The 18,678-nt window shown below is 47.7% G+C and overlaps 1 protein-coding gene across 39 annotated transcripts in view; it reads left to right on the top strand.

Moving 5' to 3' along the window:
* The window catches only part of VWA3A (von Willebrand factor A domain containing 3A), a 68,086-nt gene that overhangs the window by 38,476 nt on the left and 10,932 nt on the right, over positions 1-18,678 (top strand). For 21 of the 39 annotated variants that reach the window (XR_011647201.1, XR_011647200.1, XM_071211279.1 and 18 more), the window contains 12 exons: positions 1,107-1,187; positions 1,616-1,710; positions 3,125-3,244; positions 10,063-10,137; positions 10,388-10,532; positions 10,976-11,171; positions 12,346-12,416; positions 13,991-14,137; positions 15,475-15,565; positions 16,282-16,395; positions 16,975-17,072; positions 17,900-18,037. Coding sequence is in view for 37 of the 39 variants with exons in the window: in XM_071211279.1 (XP_071067380.1) it covers positions 1,107-1,187; positions 1,616-1,710; positions 3,125-3,244; positions 10,063-10,137; positions 10,388-10,532; positions 10,976-11,171; positions 12,346-12,416; positions 13,991-14,137; positions 15,475-15,565; positions 16,282-16,395; positions 16,975-17,072; positions 17,900-18,037 (1,371 nt within the window). In the remaining 2 variants the exon portion in view is untranslated. The remainder of the gene's footprint in view (positions 1-1,106; positions 1,188-1,615; positions 1,711-3,124; positions 3,245-10,062; positions 10,138-10,387; positions 10,533-10,975; positions 11,172-12,345; positions 12,417-13,990; positions 14,138-15,474; positions 15,566-16,281; positions 16,396-16,974; positions 17,073-17,899; positions 18,038-18,678) is intronic. The other 18 variants (XM_071211282.1, XM_058286289.2, XM_071211271.1 and 15 more) reach the window with 2 other exon arrangements.

The following is an 18,678-nucleotide window of genomic DNA, read 5'->3' as shown; positions in this document are numbered from 1 at the left end:
CTCCCCTACACAGGACACCCCTGTGTGGCAGGGCACTCCTTGCGCGCATCAGCACTGCGCATGGGCCAGCTCCACACGGGTCAAGGAGGCCTGGGGTTTGAACCGCGGACCTCCCATGGGGTAGACGGACGCCCTAACCACTGGGCCAAGTACGCCGCCTGTGTTTTTTTTATTTCTCTCCCTTTCGCCCCCACCGCCGTCCTTGTTGTCTGCACTCTGTGTCCATTCACTGTGTGTTCTTCTGTGTCCACCTGCATTCTTGTCAGGTGGCACCGGGAATCTGTGTTTCTTTTTGTTGCATCATCTTGCTGTGTCAGCTCTCCGTGTGTGTGGCACCATTCCTGGGCAGGCTGCACTTTCTTTTGCGCTGGGCGGCTCTCCTTACGGGGCGCACTCCTTGCGCGTGGGGCTCCCCTAATGGGGGCACCCCTGCATGGCACGGCACTCCTTGCCCACATCAGCACTGCGCGTGGGCCAACTCCACACGGGTCAAGGAGGCCCGAGGTTTGAACTGCAGACCTCCCATGTGGTTGACGGACGCCCTATCCACTGGGCCAAGTCCGCTTCCCTGGCCATTGTGTTTTAAGGTCTCTAACTCTGCTATTACCAAAATCCCCAACCGTGTCTTTTTTTTTTCCCAAAGATTTATTTATTTTTCCCTCCTCCTACCCACCACCCCCTGTTGTTTGTGCTTGCTGTCTGCTCTCTGTGTCTATTGTTTTCTCGCTTTCTTTTTAGGAGGCGTCAGGAACTGAACCCGGGACCTCCTATGTGGGAGGGAGGTGCCCACTTACTTGAGCCACCTGCATCCCCTGTCCAACCGTATCTTGTCATAAGAACTCTTGATGCTCAGAAGAGCCTCTCAGGAAGGCAGCCTGGCTTGCCTCCAGGCATGGTCCGTTCAGTGGGCTCCCTTTCCCAAGGACCCTCTGCTGCCGGCTCCAGACAAGGCAGGGACCTGGTGGGGGTAATCTCACCGGAGGTGTGTCAGAGCACACTTCCCTCTCACACATCTGATTCAGAGTGTTCAGGGCCCAGTTAACCGTAAAATCCCTTTCCCACATGTGCTTCTGGTCATCACCACTCCTGCCCACACCTGAGTGAAGAAGGCAATGGTACAATTTGAGTGGCATGACGGGACCGTGAAGAATGTTCACGTGGACCTGCCCTTCCTCTACGAGTACCAGGTCAGTGACAGGCCCAGGCAGAACATGGCGCATGGGAAGCAGAAACGGGAGGAAGGCACCACAGGATGTGGAGACCCCAGGTCACCAACTGGAATCTCTCTTGTAAACACTGTCCTCCGCCCCGTGGAACCTCTGGAACTTTCTCTACTCTCCTCCCCAGCAGGGCGGGGAACAGCACACAAAGATCTAGTCCTTTAGGGCGAGCTCTGCTTCCTCCCCCATTTGAGGTGATGGGATGCTTTGACTGACTCTTCCTGGTCTGTGGCCGACTCTCCCACAATTTAGTAAAGTGTTGCTGCAGCCTGGCTGCCCGCGGACCCGACACACCATTCCTAGAAGCCAGCTGGGAAAGGCCCCTTTCCCCACAGACCCCTTCGTTGCCCGTCCTTTGATCACTCTCTCACTGTGTGTGGCCCCGGGGTTTGCAGAAACAGCTCAGCAGAGCCATGCGGATGTACGAGAGGCGGATTGAGTGGCTCTCCCTGGCCAGCAGAAGAATCTGGGGCACCGTCTGTGAGAAAAGGTACTTCCCCAAGCAGCACCCTTGTCCTTCGTGGGTCTGGTGTGCGCACTTACCCATCTCGGGAATTTCCTGATGGCAGCGTCAGGAGCCATCACTTAGATTAAGGGTTTACAATCACTCAGCAGACCCCCTCCCCCCAGAGAGGGGAGAAATCAGCAGCAGCAGCAGTACCACCCTCGTTGTGTCACGCAGTATTCTTTCCATTAAAAAGTGAGAAACGAAATGCATATTGGTTTAAGCATAACAGGGACTTCTGGTTCAGGGAACTGAAAATACTAGTCTAGATCTGGCAGCTGCCTTCAGGCCTGGCTGGATCCAGGGATTTGTCCATATGAGGAATCTCTCTCTTTTCATCTCTCAGTTCTGCCTTATTCTCTGTTTTTGTTTTTGTTTTTTCTTTTTCCAGGCAGGGTTTCCTATCCAGGTAGCAAAATAGTGACCTGAAGCTGCAGGCTTATTTTCTACCAGCTTAGTGGCCCCAGAGTTGGAGTCAAGGGCCCATCCGGGAGGGGGATGTGGTGTTCTGATTGTCCTGGGGTAAGCTTAGGGCGGGGTCAGCTCCACCCACCACATAGAGATAGAGGTGTTTCCAAAGGAAAATGGGAGGCTGCTGTCAGAAGAGATAATGGATGCTGAGCCACAAGAAGCAGTGGATACTTTGCAGTCATTCTTAGCTTTCCTTACCTTAGTGATGTTTACCATTTACAAAATGTCTTCACATGAGTTACAGCATTTAATTCTCAAAACAACCCTATGAAGAGCATCTTTACAGCATATAGTTGAAGAAACCAAGGACCAGAGAGGTTTTGTGACTTGCCTAATGTCACACAGCTAGTAGAAAGTGGGACTTGAACCAAGATCTTCTGACCCTAAATTCAGTGGATTTTCTTTTGCATCCATCTTTATCTCAAAATGATAATGGGTGTGGTAGTATAAGGTTTGAAATAGTGAAAGAAGAGGAAGGCAGAATGGAGCTAGAGATCTTACATTGGGGGAGAAAGGAAACAAAAAGATACAATTAATTTCCCAAGAGGCCCAGCTACAACTTATTCCCGTCTTACTTGCTTGCCTTCTGTTGGTTTCCCTACATTGACCCCAACCTATAAAAGTTTTTAATCTTAGTACTTTGAAAGAAGGAAATGTATGAAAATCATTATATGCATACCGGGCCCCTTAAACCCACCCTCTGAGATTTTATGCCGTTACAGACCCCCTGGGAGTCCAGGTTCCAGGATCCCCTTAGGCTGCTGTTGCAAACCCACTTCTGTGGACCGCAAACCACAAAGAGTTTGGCCGGCCGTCAAGTTGGCATGCCAAATGCCCCCTTGGAAACAACGTTAAATAGTAAAATGGAACAAAATAAACATTATCTGAGAGATTCAGTTCTCCCCTTAAAGCTTGTGTTTCCTTTTAGGGTGGTTGTGCTGCTGGATATCTCTGCGACCAATTCCACGTACATTATTCATATCCAACACGCCCTGCGGCTGCTGCTGGAGGAGCAGCTGTCCAACAAGGACCGCTTCAACATCATCGCGTAAGGCCCTCGCAGAGCCCAGTGGGGAGACGCGTGGCGCGCCAGAGGACGCGGTCGCTGTGCTGGGGCTGCTGGCAGGCGGCTGGGCGGCAGATGTAAAGAGCATCCAGCGCCCCAGCATGGCCATCGGTTTATCTGATTTGGGTGCGCTTGTTTGGGGCATTGAATAATTTAGTGGTGGCAGGACTGTCCCACTGGGGCGAAGGTGATAAGTGTCCCCAAAACACAGTGCTCTATCAGCCCGGGTAGAGTAACCCATTCCATTGCCCCATTTGGCTTTCAAACTGATAAACAGAAACGAGAAAAGGGTGGGTCACCAGGTATGTCCTGGTCTTAGTCCCTAGTTCCCAGCTCAGTTCTAGCAAGCCACAATATTGTAAACATTTAGGATTCCAATTCTAAATTTAAATTACCAATATAGATACACACACACATCTCTTGTCAGCTATTACTATTAAATATTTTTCTATCCCAGAGCCTTATCTTTCCCCAATAAATTCTGCAGAAACATTCTTGGACACATGTTTTGGTGATCATTTTCATTCATTTATTTCTTCATTCAGTCATTCAGCAAACTTACTGAAAGTGCCTTTTTTTTTAAAGATTTTATTTATTTATTTCTCCCCACCGCTTCGTTGTTTATGCTTGCTGTGTCTGTTCATCTTCCTTGTTTCTTTAGGAGGCACTGGGAGCCAAACCTGGGACCTCCGATGTGGGAGGAAGGTGCCCAATCGCCTGAGCCACTTCTGGTCCTCTGCCTTCCTGTATCTCTCATTGTGTTTTTCCTCCCTGTGTCTCTTGTTGTGTCACCTGGTTGCGCCAGCTCACTGTGGCTGCCCCAGCTCACTGTGGCTGCCCATCATGCCAGCTTGCTGTCTTCTTTAGGAGGCACCAGCAACCATGGACCTTCCATGTGGTTAGACAGGAACTCAGTTGCCTATGCCACATCCACTTCCCAAAAGTACCTTTTCTTGAGAGCTGTGTTAGGCTTTGGGGATATGGAAGAGAATACACATAAGGAATATATGACCTAGGCATTTGAAGAAATAAGTGTTATATCTCAGCACTGAAATATAATATTATAATATAATATATAATATAATATAATATAATATATATATTTCTGAGTGTGGTTAAAAGGGAAAATGTAAGGTTGTATATATAGTAATAGAGAAAAATTTAAAAAAACAAGGGCCATCATTTGCTCTTCCCCAAATATACCATCCAACAGGCACAATAACAATAATTAGCAGCAAATTCAACAATTACAACACATACTATCACTAGCATCACAACTCTGTATTTAAACCCTTATTGAGTGCTAAGTGTGGTGTTATGTACATTATCTACACTATTTCATTTCCCCTTAACAACAATATCACTATGATCTTAATATTACTATCATCTCCATTTTTCATCTCATCTCCAGATTAAAGACTTGCCCAGGCTCACACATAGCAAGTGGCAGAGCTGAGTTTTATACTCTCAGTCACTAGCTCTTTTTCCTCCCTACCTCCAGAAACCTAAGGGCCTATCTCAATCACGCCTGAATCACGCCTAAGCCAGGCTTGAGAAAGCTCAGCAGAGCAGAAGGTATCATTCCTTTTAAAGGCCCTAACTTCCTAGGCCGGGTAAATTACCCTGTGCTGAATATACCAAAATTCTACTGATAAGTATCATCAATCCTCAACATGGGTAATTGGGGATGTAAAGGATTGTTCGAGTTTGGGTATTCTCAATAGATGTCCTGTTGGGAGCAGCAGTGAGGGGTCATAGGCAGGAAATCGGGGGTTTAGAGCCACCAGCATTTCGGTTACATGGTTGAAAACCTGAGCGTGCATGAGTAGCACCTTTAGAGAGACGAAAGGGGAGAGAGGATGACCAAAGACAACACGCAAGGCGCAGACCTTTGAAGGGTGGACGGAGGAAGGGGAAGTCCAAAGCACCAGAAAGGAGCGGCCAGGGAGGTGGGAGGAGAGCCAGGAGAGCGTGGAGGGGCAGCCAAGGGGAGGAGGACTTTGGAAGACGGAGTCAGATCCTGCGGAAGCAAAGAAGGAAGGAGAGGCGTGAAGGACTCTGTGGAATTTGGGGAGAGAAGACACTGATGTGAAAACTGTGAGATAGAATTTTTTTGCAATTCAGGTTGGCAAATATTTAAAAGATTGACAATGCCCAATGCTGGTGACTGTTTGTGGGAGTGTAATTTGATATAGCCCTTTGTATTTAAAAAAAATTTTAAGTATATGTTCTTTGTTCCTTCAATTGTTATGAACTATCTCAAGGAAATACAAATATGAGTGTGAAAAGAAAAATGCACAGGAATTTCAATGTAGAGAAATAATAGCAGATAAGGCTAGAAACAAATGGTAAGACCATTGAGAAGGAACTGGTAAAATAATTCTTACAGTGGGATACCATGCAAGCATTTAAAAGAACGAGGGAATGGGTAGTGGATGCAGCTCAATGGTTTGAATGCCTGCTTTGCATATACAAGGCCCTGGGTTCAATCTCCAGTACCTTCTAAAAATAATAATAATAATAATGGGTTATATATATAAATATATATATAACCACAATTAAAAAATGAGGGAGATTTGTGTAAGTTAATATAGAAAAATGTTCTCAATCAGTCCAAATGAATGGAAACAAGCAGGTTATGAATAGTATATATTGCACAATTCCATTTCTGAAAAGTATATTTACATATACATTTTATTTAAATCTGAGAGGCTATAGAACGGCTAGTTAAATTTTTCTGGGGAATAAAATTAGGAGAACTTTTTAAAATTTATTGAAATATATCACTCATACATAAACATACATAAACAATAAATGTATAATAGTTGTGAACTTACAAAACAAACATATATAACATCAAACAAATATAAATAATATCTCACCCTACCACCAATAACTTGCATTGTGTTTAAACATTTTTAACTAATGATTAAAGAGCATTGTCAAAATATTACTACTAAACAAAGTATTTTTCCCCTAACCAATCCAATTTTATCTTTATATCATTTATATATGAATATAGATAAACAATTAAGTGTATAGTAAAAGCTGTGAACTTACAAAGCAAACATACATAACATCATACAGGGTCCCATACATCAACCCTCCACCAACACCTTGCATTGTCATGAGACGTTTGTTACAAACTATGAAAGAACATTGTCAAAATCTTACTACTAATCATAGTTCTTATCTTACATCTGGTGTGTCTTCCCCCAACCCACCCTATTATTTATATATATATTTTGTGACAGAAGTTGTAAACTTATAAAACAATCATGCAAGTGATTCCCAAACAACAGGTCTCCATCAATACACCACAATGTGGTGCGTCATTTACTACAGATAAAATAATATCCTCTGATTATTGCCATGTCCATAGTGTATATTTGACTCACATTTTCCATACTTCCTCAGTATCAACACAGTACATGTTTCCCAAAAATGCAAGAATATTATATTATTACTAACAACCACAGTCCATAGGTCACTCCAGCTGTATTTTTCCCATGCTTCTCCACATTCCCAACACCCTGCAGTAGTGATATACATTTGTTTTAGCTAACAAAGGACACTCTTGCAACTGTACCATCAACCACAATTCTCACACACCTCTTGGTTTACTGTGCTATCCAGTTCCTAGATTATTCTCAAGCATTCTGTCAGTTGGCCTTTATATAACTAGACTACCATTTTCAGTCACATCCCCATTTATAAACTAGCTGTTACTCACTGTGTGTTACCATCCACTCTATACATTTCCACAATTTTACAGTAAAGCTAATTAAAACTTCTACATAAATTAAACATCAGTATTCCACTCAGTCCTTCTCTGATCTCCTTTAAGAATCCACCACCTACCACCAGGTCTTGAAGATATTTTCCAATAATTTCTTTTAGAAGTTTTATGGTTCTTGCTTTTAATTTTCATTTTTTTATCCATTTTGAGTTAGTTTTTGGATAAGGTGTGAGATAGGGGTCCTCTTTCCTTCTTTCAGCTATGGATATCCAATTCTTTCAGCACCATTTGTTGAATGGATTGTTCTGCCCAAGCTGCGTGAATTTGACAGACTAGTCAAAAATCACTTGGCCATACCTGTGAGGGTCTGTTTCTAAGCCATAAATTTGGTTCCATTGGTCTATTGTGTCTGTCTTTAGACCAATACCATGTTGTCTTTACCACTATAGGTAGGTGTTATGATTTAAAGTCTGGAGATGAGGGTTCACTTTTCCTTTTTATGATGTTTCTGGCTATTCAGGACTCCTTACCCTTCCAAATAAATTTAATGATTGTGTTTTCAATTTTTTCTTTAATGATGGTGGGATTTTTATTGGTATTGCATTAAATCTGTATATCAATTTGAGTAGAATTGACATCTTAATGATATTTAGTCTTCCAATCCATGAGTATGGAATGTTCTTCCAGTTATTTAGGCCTTTTTTGATTTGTTTAACATTGAGTTGCAGTTTTCTGAGGACAAGTGCTTTACATCATTGGTTAAATTTATTGTCTTAATATCTGTCATATTTTCTTTTCACCACTCTTTTGACACTTTTAGTTACTTTGATTGATATAATCTTCATTTCTAGACTGTCTTCCATGCCCCTCTCTCCTGTCTTTTCTTTTCAGGCTCTAGCACACATCCTTTAGTATTTCCCGAAAATCTGGTCTCTTGCTTAGAAATTCTCCCAGTTTCTGTTTATCTGTGATAAACATCTGTGATATTCTAATCTCGCCCTCATTTCTGAAAGACAGCCTTGCTGAATATAGGATTCTTGGCTGGAAGTTTTTCTCTTGTAGTATCTTAAACATATTATACCACTGTCTTCTTGCCTCCATGGTTTCTGGTGAGAAATCAGCACTTAATCTTATTGAATATCCTTTATATGTTATGCATTGCTTTTTTCTTGCTGCTCTCAGAATTCTCTCTTTGTCTTTGGCCTTTGACATTCTGATGAGTATGTGTCTTAGAGTTGGTCGATTTGGATATTTTTGGATGGGAGTATATTGTGCTTCTTGGACATTGATATCTATGTCCTTCAATAGGGTTGGGAAATTTTCTACCATTATTTCTTTAAATATTCCTTCTGCCCCTTTTCCTTTCTCTTTACCTTCTGGGACACCCATGACACGTATGTTTGCATGCCTTTTACTGTCATTTAGTTCCCTGAGACCTTGTTCAATTCTTTCCATTCTTTTCTTCATCTGTTCTTTTGTATGTTCACTTTCAGAGGCCATTTCTTCAAGTGCACCAATCCTTTTTTCTGCCTCCTCAAATCTGCTATTATATGATTCCAGGGTTTTTTTAATTTCATTCATTGCACCTTTCATTCCCATAAGATCTGCTATTTTTCTATGTATGCTTTCAAATTCTTCTTTGTGCTCATCCAGTGTCTCCTTAATATACTTAATCTCTTTAGCCATCTCATTGAATTCATTAAGGAGATTTGTTTGAACATCTATGATTCGTTGTCTCAACTCCTTTATGTCATCTGGAGGCTTATCTTGTTCCTTTAACTGGGCCATAACTTCCTGTTTCTTGGTGTAGATTGTAATTTTTGTTTGGTGTCTTCACATCTGGCTTACTAGAGTATTTTTTCTGGGTGCAGTTTTTCTCTCTAGTTTAAGGCTTCTATTGTTTCTCCCTTGCTGGTTGTGCAGGAGGAGCCAAGCATGTAGCTGGTGCTGTAAGCTGTGGAGGCTCGAGCTGTCCTCTTTGCACCAGGGACCAGTGAAGCTTCTTCCAACTTTCTCCTTTGCCAGGGGTAGGGACAGAGTCACAGCTGTGTGGAATAATCCACGTGCAGGCCTAGACTGTAAAAAATTAGGAGAATTTTTAAAATTCTATTTGAAGGGTTTATAAGGTTGGACTTCGTATCAAAGTATAATAATGGTATTTGCATTGGAGGGGAGAAAAGAGGTCGTTGTTAATATTTGCCAGAGAACTTCCCAGGTGGCAGTCTGGCTTAATAGGGTGAGGAGTGATAGAAGATGGAGTGGTGCTTTACTGTCTTTCCAGGGAACTTGTCCATCAGGAGACCGGGGTGGGGTTAGAATATGAGAGGAAGGAAGAGGAGGGGAAGAGGAAGAGAAGGAGAAGAGGGGGAGAAGGGGAGAGAGCACTGGGTGGAAGGAGGAAGTTATTTTTAGTATGGAGAGGCTTAAGCAAGTAGAGGCCATCGGGAAGGGGGAAGGGAAGACAAGTTGGGAGTGTGAGGGTGTGTGTGAGTGTGTGTCCTACGGCACAAGAGCTCAGAAAAGACTGGAGATGACAAGGCCAGGAGCCCAGGTGGAGGAATTAGCCTGGAACCAGCAGCAATACCATTTCCTCAATAAGGGCGAGAAACCCTCTTCCCAAGGCTCTAAGCGCCTGTTTCACAGGGGAAAATCAGACACGCAGAGTGAAATAAAAAAACGATTGTACAAACAGTGGAAATGTGCTAGGAGGGGAACCAGAGCAAGAGAAGTTTTAAAAGGGAGCAGTTGCTGGGTCCACGGGGCGGGAGTTTCCCCTGGGGAAGGGCACTGCGCTGTGACAGTGAGCGGGTCGGGAAGGCAGGCAGGCCAGGGCCAGCTCTGTCCTCGGTGTCCTGGCCGAGAGCCCCAGCTCTGCGCTCATCCCGCCTGTGTGGGCACATGTGCATCATCTCAGCAAGGGAATCTTGGGGCTGGCCTGTCCTTGCAAGTTGGGGGTGTCATCAGAATGTTGTCCCCCTAAAAGCCTGGGGATCCCAAAGGCTGGATGACCGAGGGCGCCTACCTCTTGCCGAAGAGCAAGCCCTCTTTCCTTCCTTCCCAGGTTTGGAAGCACGATTGAAAGCTGGAGGCCCGAGATGGTCCCCGTGAGCCACGACAATTTACAAAGCGCCTGGCGGTAGGTGGCGGGAGGCTGCAGTGTCTGAGGGAAGCCTTGGCTCGGCCCCACCCCGGGTCCCCCCCCCCCCCCCCACTCAGGCTGTGGCTCTCTGGGGTCCTGCCTCTTGGGATTGAGATAATCCCAAAGTGCGCAAAAGTCAGAAAACACCTGCTTTCCGGTCGCTGCGGCCCCGCCAGTGCACACGTGCTTGCTCCGCCTCTGGGGCCTTGCGGGGCGAGCCTCAACGTCACCTCCCCTGCCTCCCCAGGTGGGCCCTGGAGCTGCCCTGTCGGGGCAGCAGGAACGTGCTCGGGGCCCTGCGGAAGGCGCTGGAAGTGGACTTCAAGGACAAAGACAAACACCAATCACAGGGCATCTACCTCTTCGTGGGGGGCATCCCCGACCAGGACATGGTGGGTACGGCGTCTTGGGTACCCGTTATCCTTGGGGACCCCACATCTGCCCCCAGGTGGAAGCCTGCAACCGATGACTCCAGCACGTTTCTCTAAACCAGCGCTTCTCAAACTTTCATGCACGGACGAGTCCCTGGGGAGCTCCTTACAAGGAAGGTTCTGGTTCCGCAGGCCTGGGGCGGGGCTAATGACCTCCGGGTGATGTCGAGGCTGCTGATCCCCAAACATACTTGGGGTACCCAGGCCCTGGGGTCTACCTCCCTGGGGCCATACCCTATTAAGTGGCTGAAATTGTGGCCAAGGCTCATTCCTCTCCACCGTCAGTGCCAAATCCTAGGCCGGACACACAGCCCTCTAGAAAGACAAGTAGGCAGAGCTGCCCCGAGACCAGCAGCCTGACGAGCCCTCAGCTCTGGACCCCTCCTGCTCTCTCTCCCTCGCAGTCCAGGATCAGCGCCTACCTGGCTGAAGCCTGTGCAGGCTGCGACCTCCAGCTCAACGTGTGCCTCTTCTATGTGGGGGAGGCGGAGGTGGACACCACGCCCCCTGCCTGCTACGCCAGCCGTGCTGATACGGCCGCCGCCTACAGGGAGGCCACCCGGGCTGCCTGCGGCCGTTTCCACTGGTTTGGAAACACAGGTGCGTGGGCACTGAATGGCTCTTCTGCCTCTTTCTTTCCAAACAGCTGTTGTACCACCAATACAGCTTCTTGATGTCATAGAGTCCAGAAATGCTGAATTTGAAAACGACCTTAAAAATTGTAAAACCACTTCAAAATATTTTAGAAAGTCGGAGCTGGAAGGGGCTCCAAAGGTCCCCTAGCTCAATGTTCCCCACAGGGTTGTGCGTTCACAATAGGTGGCTCGAAATATAGTTGTAGGTGGACATGGAGCAAGACTTTTACACGTGGGAGTCAAGCTTGTTTTAACATTTCTTAGGAAAGCACTGACTTTCCTTTGTGAGCAGTGACATGCATTTTTTTAAAAATATACTTTTAAATAAAAATTCAAATTGGTTAAATGATGGCTTAGGTGGTGCTCTGATAAGACAAAAACCATGACAGTGCTGTGGGGGTGGCTGAGGATTGGACTCACTGGTGCACTCCAGCCTCCCTGATTTACGGATGAAGAAATGACTCCCGGGGACATGAGCTGCCAGTGGGGCACACAGTTAGTAGCGTAAGCGGGACTGGAGCTCTGGGACCCCTCTCCACAGCTCGCTCTTTCTATAGAAAAAGGGCTGAACCTGTACATTGAAGTCAGTACTATTGGTGGTTATTACTAATAATAGCGAACACTTACATGACAAACATTACATGCCAGGAAGGTTCTAAGCATTTACATGCACTGTGATTCATTCTTCACAAAAGCTTTATGAAGTAGGTATCACTATGATCCCATTTTACAGATGGGAAAGCTGAGATTCGGAGCACGTATCTTAACCAGGAGGTGAACCAAGGCGGGCCACTTCAGAAGCTGTGCTCTTGACCTTACACTCTAGTCTAGTCCCTCTCAAATAAATCAATAATCGCTATGGATATTAGCTATTTTAATGAAGCCCGTCTGGATCCTTTTATTCACAGAGTAGCAGGACCTTTGCTCCTGACACTTCACTTCTTCCTGGCTGGGTGCCTGGGCACTGGGTCCCAAGGCCTGCCCCACTGGTGGGAACCCCGCTGAGCCTGCCTTTCGCATGGAGGTCCCACTCTACCCTTCATCTTGGGTCACCCCCACGTGGCCGGTGTGCATCCAGGTGGGGGCCCTTTGGGGGGACTCTGTACCTTCCTCACGCTCGGGACGTGCTTTGTCCCCAGGCATCTATGAGAGCGACGACATCAACGCCATCGTGTCTGAGATGGAAAAGGCCGCCAACTACTCCCAAAAGGTATGTCTCGTGTCCCACTGACATCCAAGGCCTCCTGGGAGACATGGGTGTTTCCTATAAGTCATGGGGTTTGGGTCTGTATGCTGTAGCCCCTGGCCTCCTTGCAGCCCCTTGATCCCATCAAGGTCATCCCTAAACACATTCCCGTGCAGGGCCCTTGACCTGCTGTGTCCTCTGCCTACCGTTCCCACCAGGAAAAGGAATTGGGCTGAGGAGCCTGTGAAGGAGGCACATCCTGCCTCCCAGGTTTTTGCTTTGTTTGTACTAAGTTTCTCTCTTTTTTTTTTAACTTTGGCAAACTATGCCTAACATAAAATTGACCTTTGTAACCGTCTTAAAGTGTACAGTTCTGTGGCACTAGGTCCAGTCATGATGTTGTGCAGCCATTACCCCTGTCCAGTTCCAGTCTGCCTCACATTTTTTTAACTCCTTTCTTTTTTAATTCTTCTCCCCACCTGAGGTGGCTCCCTCGTCTATCTGCTTGTTGTTTCTTCTCATTGACTGCTCGTTTGTCCCCTTATTTGTCTGCTCTTTGTGTCCGCTCATTGTCTGCTCATCTTCTTTAGGAGACACCGGAACCTCCTGTGTGGGAGGTGAGTGCCCAACCACTTGAGCTCCCTGCTCATTGCATCAGCTCATTGCGTCAGCTGGTTGTGTCAGCTCATTTTCTTTAGGAGACAGCAGAAACCAAACCCAGGACTTCCCAAGTGATGCTCAACTGCTTAAGCCACATCTGCTCCCCTGCTTCACATTTTAATTTCTGCCATTGGCAGAGACAATTCCTCTCCTCACTCAGATTGTGGGCTGCTCCACATCCCCATGTCCTTTCCCTTGGGCTCCCCTGGATGTGCCTTGGCTGTGCTCCCTGAGAGGGTCCCTCTGGGGTTTTTGAAACCCCTCTCCTCTGTGCACACCAGTCCCACCCTCACCTGACAGACTCACTGGCAATGTGATGAAGGGCCTTCATTGTTTAACCCACCCTTCCTAGGAGCTGATTTACATTTTAATGGGGTCTTCTGGTCCTTTTGTTGAGAATAATTCCTGGAGAACATTTCAGGCAAATGAGAAATTTGTAGGCAAAAGGAACCAAGAATTCCACCATAACTCCTCCAGTCTCTGGGTCGTGCTGTCAAGGGCCGGCTTACCGCCCTCCATGGCCTCACAGTGCACTGGCTTTGGACCAGACCCATGTGGGTTTGAACAACTTTCCTCTGCCTGGTAGTGTGGCCCTGGGCAAGTCCCTTAAGCTCACGGAGCTTAGGTTTCCTCCTCTGTAAAGTGGGGGGAAGGTGGTGGCTTCTGGCCTGGTTGGCTTGAGAGTTCTGAGCACAAGGCCTCAACTAGCCACAGCCTGGGTCCACCCAGACCCTCCACACATGGGAGTTGTTCCTATTCATGGGCTTGGCCCACAGTGCTCTCAGCCCCAGGTGGCACTTCAGGGGCAGAAAGGGGAGTCCAGGAGATGCCAGAGACCCCCATGGACCCGTCACCCCAGCATGTGTCTGTCTGCCCAGTGCTTAGAGGCAGAGTGGCCGAGCGGTGAGCTGACCCTCCCAACCCCAATCCCGTTGCAGTGTGCCTTACTGGTGTCCTCCCTGAAGAACCAGTCGGCAAAAGTCCTGGAAAATGCAGCCCTCCCGAAAGAAAAGCCGAAGACACAAAGAAGCCAGCCCAAGAAACTCTGTCCTCCCAAGCCCGCCACCCCCTCGGTGGTCAGAATGGTTTGACTCTCCCCACTGTAACACGAGAGGCTTTTGTTCCCACCTAGTCTCCTGGTCTTTCCTAGAGCCTAAAATGACCAGCAAGGGTGGGGGCAGGGTCTCCCGGGGGTGCCGCCAGCCCTGGCCTCCAGAGGCACCTGCTTCTCAGTCCTGGGGCCACCCCTGTTCTGCCGCACCCCCCCCCCCCCCACCACCAATCACACTTTGCTCTGCCTAGCCCAGGTTTCTTCCCTAACCCAGCGCTAAGGACCCCAGGGTGTTAACCACCCTTGCAGGAGGGCTTATCCCAGAGGGTTTCTGGGACCAAGGAATTCAGGTGTCTCCTGGGCTCTTGCCATCACTGCCCAAGGGGCCTGATGGGACAAGGGCCTGGGTGCACCTGTGCCTCCATGCACAGCTGCATAAAGCACCCACCCTACCTCAGCAATCAGCAGGGCCCTCGAGGGGTGACTGTGCCGCAGCACCAGGAGGGGCAAGGGAAGCTGGGAGCTCCCAAGCCTTTCACTAATGAGCCGGGCCTGGTGAACACAGCAGATTTTCTGAGTGAGGAAATCCATCCCAGATAGTGAGTGACTCAGTCCCTGGGGATTCTGAACACACAGACCCCACCCTCATTTCAAGAACTCCACGGGTGTGGGGAGCCAGCCCAGGCACACCGCCCTCCCGCCTTCCCAAGCATCTGTCTGTGGTGAAACTCAGCAACCCCGGCTCTGCCTCTTGGGCTTCAGTGGTTCTTGAGTCTATTCAGGGTGAAGAGGCTCAGGCCACACAGAGGCCTCTAATGGAGCCTCCCGGGAGCAGGGCCGGGGCCTCCCTGGGGTGGCAGGTCCCAAGCCTTTCCACAGAGCATCGCTCAGAGGCCGCCTCAGCTGGCCTGGGGCCCTGGTGACTGTTTAACTATTGCCACATTCCACTGATGCACGGTAACGAAGGAGCTCCTCCATTAAATCTGAGTGCCCAGTAGGGCACAGAAGTTACCTGAATGGGTGCTTATCATGCTGGGGGCCAGAACCCCAATCTCGTAGGAAGAAGAGAAGGGAGATGATGAAGAAAGCTCTGGCAGATTTGAGAGGCGTATCTCTCAGCTGTCCTAGCATTTCCCTCCCCCCACACACACACACTCACCATACACAGGTCACTTTTTTACCTCTAAGTCCAGAGCCCCTCCTAATGTTTCCTAATCTTCAGCAGAAGATGGTCAGACATACCCTGAGGAATCTCTTTCCCCAGGCCGCTCACTGCAAAGCTTTCTAATTGGCAGATTGAGGCTGGAATGACTGGGGCAATGACCACTGCAGAGACCAGGCCACTAAGGAGAAAGACTGCCTGTTTTCTAGGTCATTAAAGAGGACCCTGGCAGAGAGAAGAGTCCCCCATTGAAAGCCCTGAAATGGCGTCCACTCAGCGGCAAAGCAGGCATCCCACCAGGTGAGACTCAGTCACGGTCAGGCTGGGGGACAGAGAGATGGCACAGGCATGGCCAAGGCTGCCCCAGTGCCTTGGGGAGTCTGTACTGATGATGAAAGCAACAAGAAGGATCTGTGACCATGAGTCTTAACCATGTGCCAGCCCTTCTGCCAAGATTGGCCCAGTGAAAGTGTCCAACAATCTCATGCAGTGGGGTCTCTACTACCCCATTTTACAGACAGAGAAACTCAGCTTCCAAAGGGCTAAGGGTAACATGCCAGCTGGTTTTAATGGGGCATCCATATCTAACGGGGCATCCATATCTTTATGCAAGTGCTCAGCTCAGAGAACCTAAGACCTGTATCTTATTTCTAATGCCAAAGGCATAGCAGAGTGGTGCAGAGCATAGCTGTGGAGTTAGCAAGACCCAGGGTGGAATTTGGCTCTATATCTTAATAGCTCTGAGACCCACTTACTTCATCTGTAACCCAGAGATTTTTGAGGAGAAAATGGAATGGTGTATGGAAAGTGCTTAGCAGCATGCTTGGTAAACATCAGAACTCAATGGTAGCTCTAGCTGTTGCTGATCTAGGTGAGGCCAGAGATTGGGGTGCCTCGAGGCCATGTTGGAGCCCCATCATTCAGGGCAGAGCGTTGCTGAAACTGGGATGCCCCTAAGCCAGACTGGACGGTGAACCCATAGGGCTGCTGCAGCCAAAAGGCCTAATGTCCTCTAGTTCCAGCCCAGCCAGTAAAAGAATGGACTGCAGAAAGGAGAAGGAAGACCACCAGGTCAAAAGAAGCAGAGACCTCTCTCTCACTGTTTTACACAGATACAGGGAATAACATGGGTAAGTGAGAGGTCAACTGTCCTGCACTAAAGTCTGGGAAGCTCCCTTGCCCTCTGGGATCAGCAGGCCCCTTGGGAAGGAGGGTCCTCCCTTCCCCAGGCAGCAGCTACCCCAGGTCAGGGACCACACTGCCCCTGGGCAGGCCCAGCCTCAAGAAGCTTGGCTCTCCCAGGCCAGGGAAATGGATGCAAAGTCTTGGCACCAGCGAGAGAGTGGGAATTTTCAGTATTGAGTATAACACCTCCTGAGGTCCTTGGGATCCTGTGGATGGGATCTGTTTCCTTAGCATTGAGGCTGATGAAGAAGGGGAGGGGTTGGAGTCCCAGAGCCCAGCCTGACTGATTCCTGTGGAATGATACAGATCCCAGAGACCAGTCATGGGTGTGTGGAGAAGGGAGGTCCTTAGCAGCCCTCTCCCATCCACCTAACAGCCTCCCTTTCCACCTCTCAGCAAACTGCACCTAAGGAATTTTACAACTGACTTGATTGACCAGGAAAATTGGCATGGAAAAGGGGAACAGTGTGTGGGTGAGGTGGTAAGAGGTACACAAGGTGATAACCTTACTGTGTTTCTCCTAGGCTCAGTTTACAAGAAGTACCCTCAGGGAAAGTGTGTAAGAAGAACTAACCCTTCTATTCAGTTGCCCAGAAAGGATAAAATTTGCTCAAGCCAAGAGGTACTAAGTTGTCTGCACCAGTACCTGGCCCCCAAGCAAGGAGGGTGGGCATTCTTGAAAATGAGGACACATCTGATTAGGATGACAGCTTCATGTGGCAGGTGGGATAAGGGATAAATACATAGGCTCAAAATCTGTGCCTGTCATTTCCTAGCTACCTTGGGCCAGTCACTTAGCTACTCTCAATCTCAATGTCCTTGTTTGTAAAATGAAGACAATTGTACCATCTAATAGGATTGATGTGATGGCTAATTGAAGTGTATTTTGTGTAAAACACTATGTGGTGTCATATGCTTTGAGTTTCAAGCAACAGAAATATCCCTCCCTGTTCATATCTAGAAGACAGAACAGCTTTCTTCCCATAACTATCCATCAGTACAAGTCTGAGAGGGATGCTGGTTGCTATGGGGTGCTGGTTTCTATGTTCTGATGGGCCTGCCCATTCTTGTATCCATCATTTTGGCAAGGAGTTAGATGACCCTAATTGGTTTACACTCTGAGCTTTCAACAATCAGGGCTTCCCACCCAAATAATGTAGGGGGGCAGGGGTTGGGGGCATTGAAATGGATGTTGAGGAAGCAAAGTGCCCACTAGACTAGGGAGTATAGGTGCTCAGTCAATTTTGTTTCCCATTCCTAAATTTTTCGTGCATCTCTCCCCAGAGCTGGGGAAGGAATCTGCATGCCATGGATGCTCAGTGAGCTCCTAGGAAACCCCACAGGTCTACCATGAGAGACAGATTTAGGATATGTAGTTTCAATAAAGATGAGTCAAACAACCATTCCATTGAGCCTTGCTTACCTAATAGTTCTTTCTTTATTTTAAAGTGGATAGCCAATTATGGACTGAAAAAACTTAAGCTAGAGATCTCTCGACACCTCGGTCCCAACTGCACTCATCAAAGATCAGCACAGAGGTCAGCCTCAACCAAATACCGCTGTGTCTTCCCCAGCGTAGAGGTCAACGTGAGTCATAATGTTTCATTTAGGTTTTTGTTTTTTCTCCCCCAAGTACTGCATCTTCACAAATAGCAGAGAGGAGTGTGCTGGGGCAAGCTCCATGTGAATGTATGACACCATGGTTTATATCCCTGCTTCCAAGGTGCCCCCCACGTGGTCCCTAAAGTGGGTCTGCCCTCAGGCAATAGAAGTAGAATCCTGTTGGAAGCACAGTCACCCTCCAGGAGCCACCTGAGGAGCACACTCTGGCAGAGAAGGGCTCATTGAAAGGAGAAGTAGAAACATCTGCTGACAGCACGAGCTGTGGCCGAAGTATCCACCAATAACTCTGTGCCCCCAATACTGATGAGGGTTCTGTTAGGATGGTAGAGGTGGAATGGTGGTGGGGATGGAGTTCTTTTCTCGATTTTCAGTTTGGGGGTAAAGTTTTTACATTGTTTTGACACTGGAACAAGTAAATTCAGAACAAAATGAAAATCTAACCATGGCTCTTTTCTCTCCTTACCCTTTTATACTGCCTTATCAACCTTAAGGGAAACTGCAAAGCTAAAAAGGGAGCAAGTTTAGTTCAGTGGTTGGAGCACCTGCTGCCCATGTATGACGTCCCAGGTTCAATCTCTGGTACCGCCTTAAAAAGAAATTCAAAT

This window comes from Dasypus novemcinctus, chromosome 23, assembly GCF_030445035.2.
Source record: "Dasypus novemcinctus isolate mDasNov1 chromosome 23, mDasNov1.1.hap2, whole genome shotgun sequence".
NCBI lineage: Eukaryota > Metazoa > Chordata > Mammalia > Cingulata > Dasypodidae > Dasypus > Dasypus novemcinctus.
This window is presented reverse-complemented; position numbering and strand designations above follow the sequence as displayed.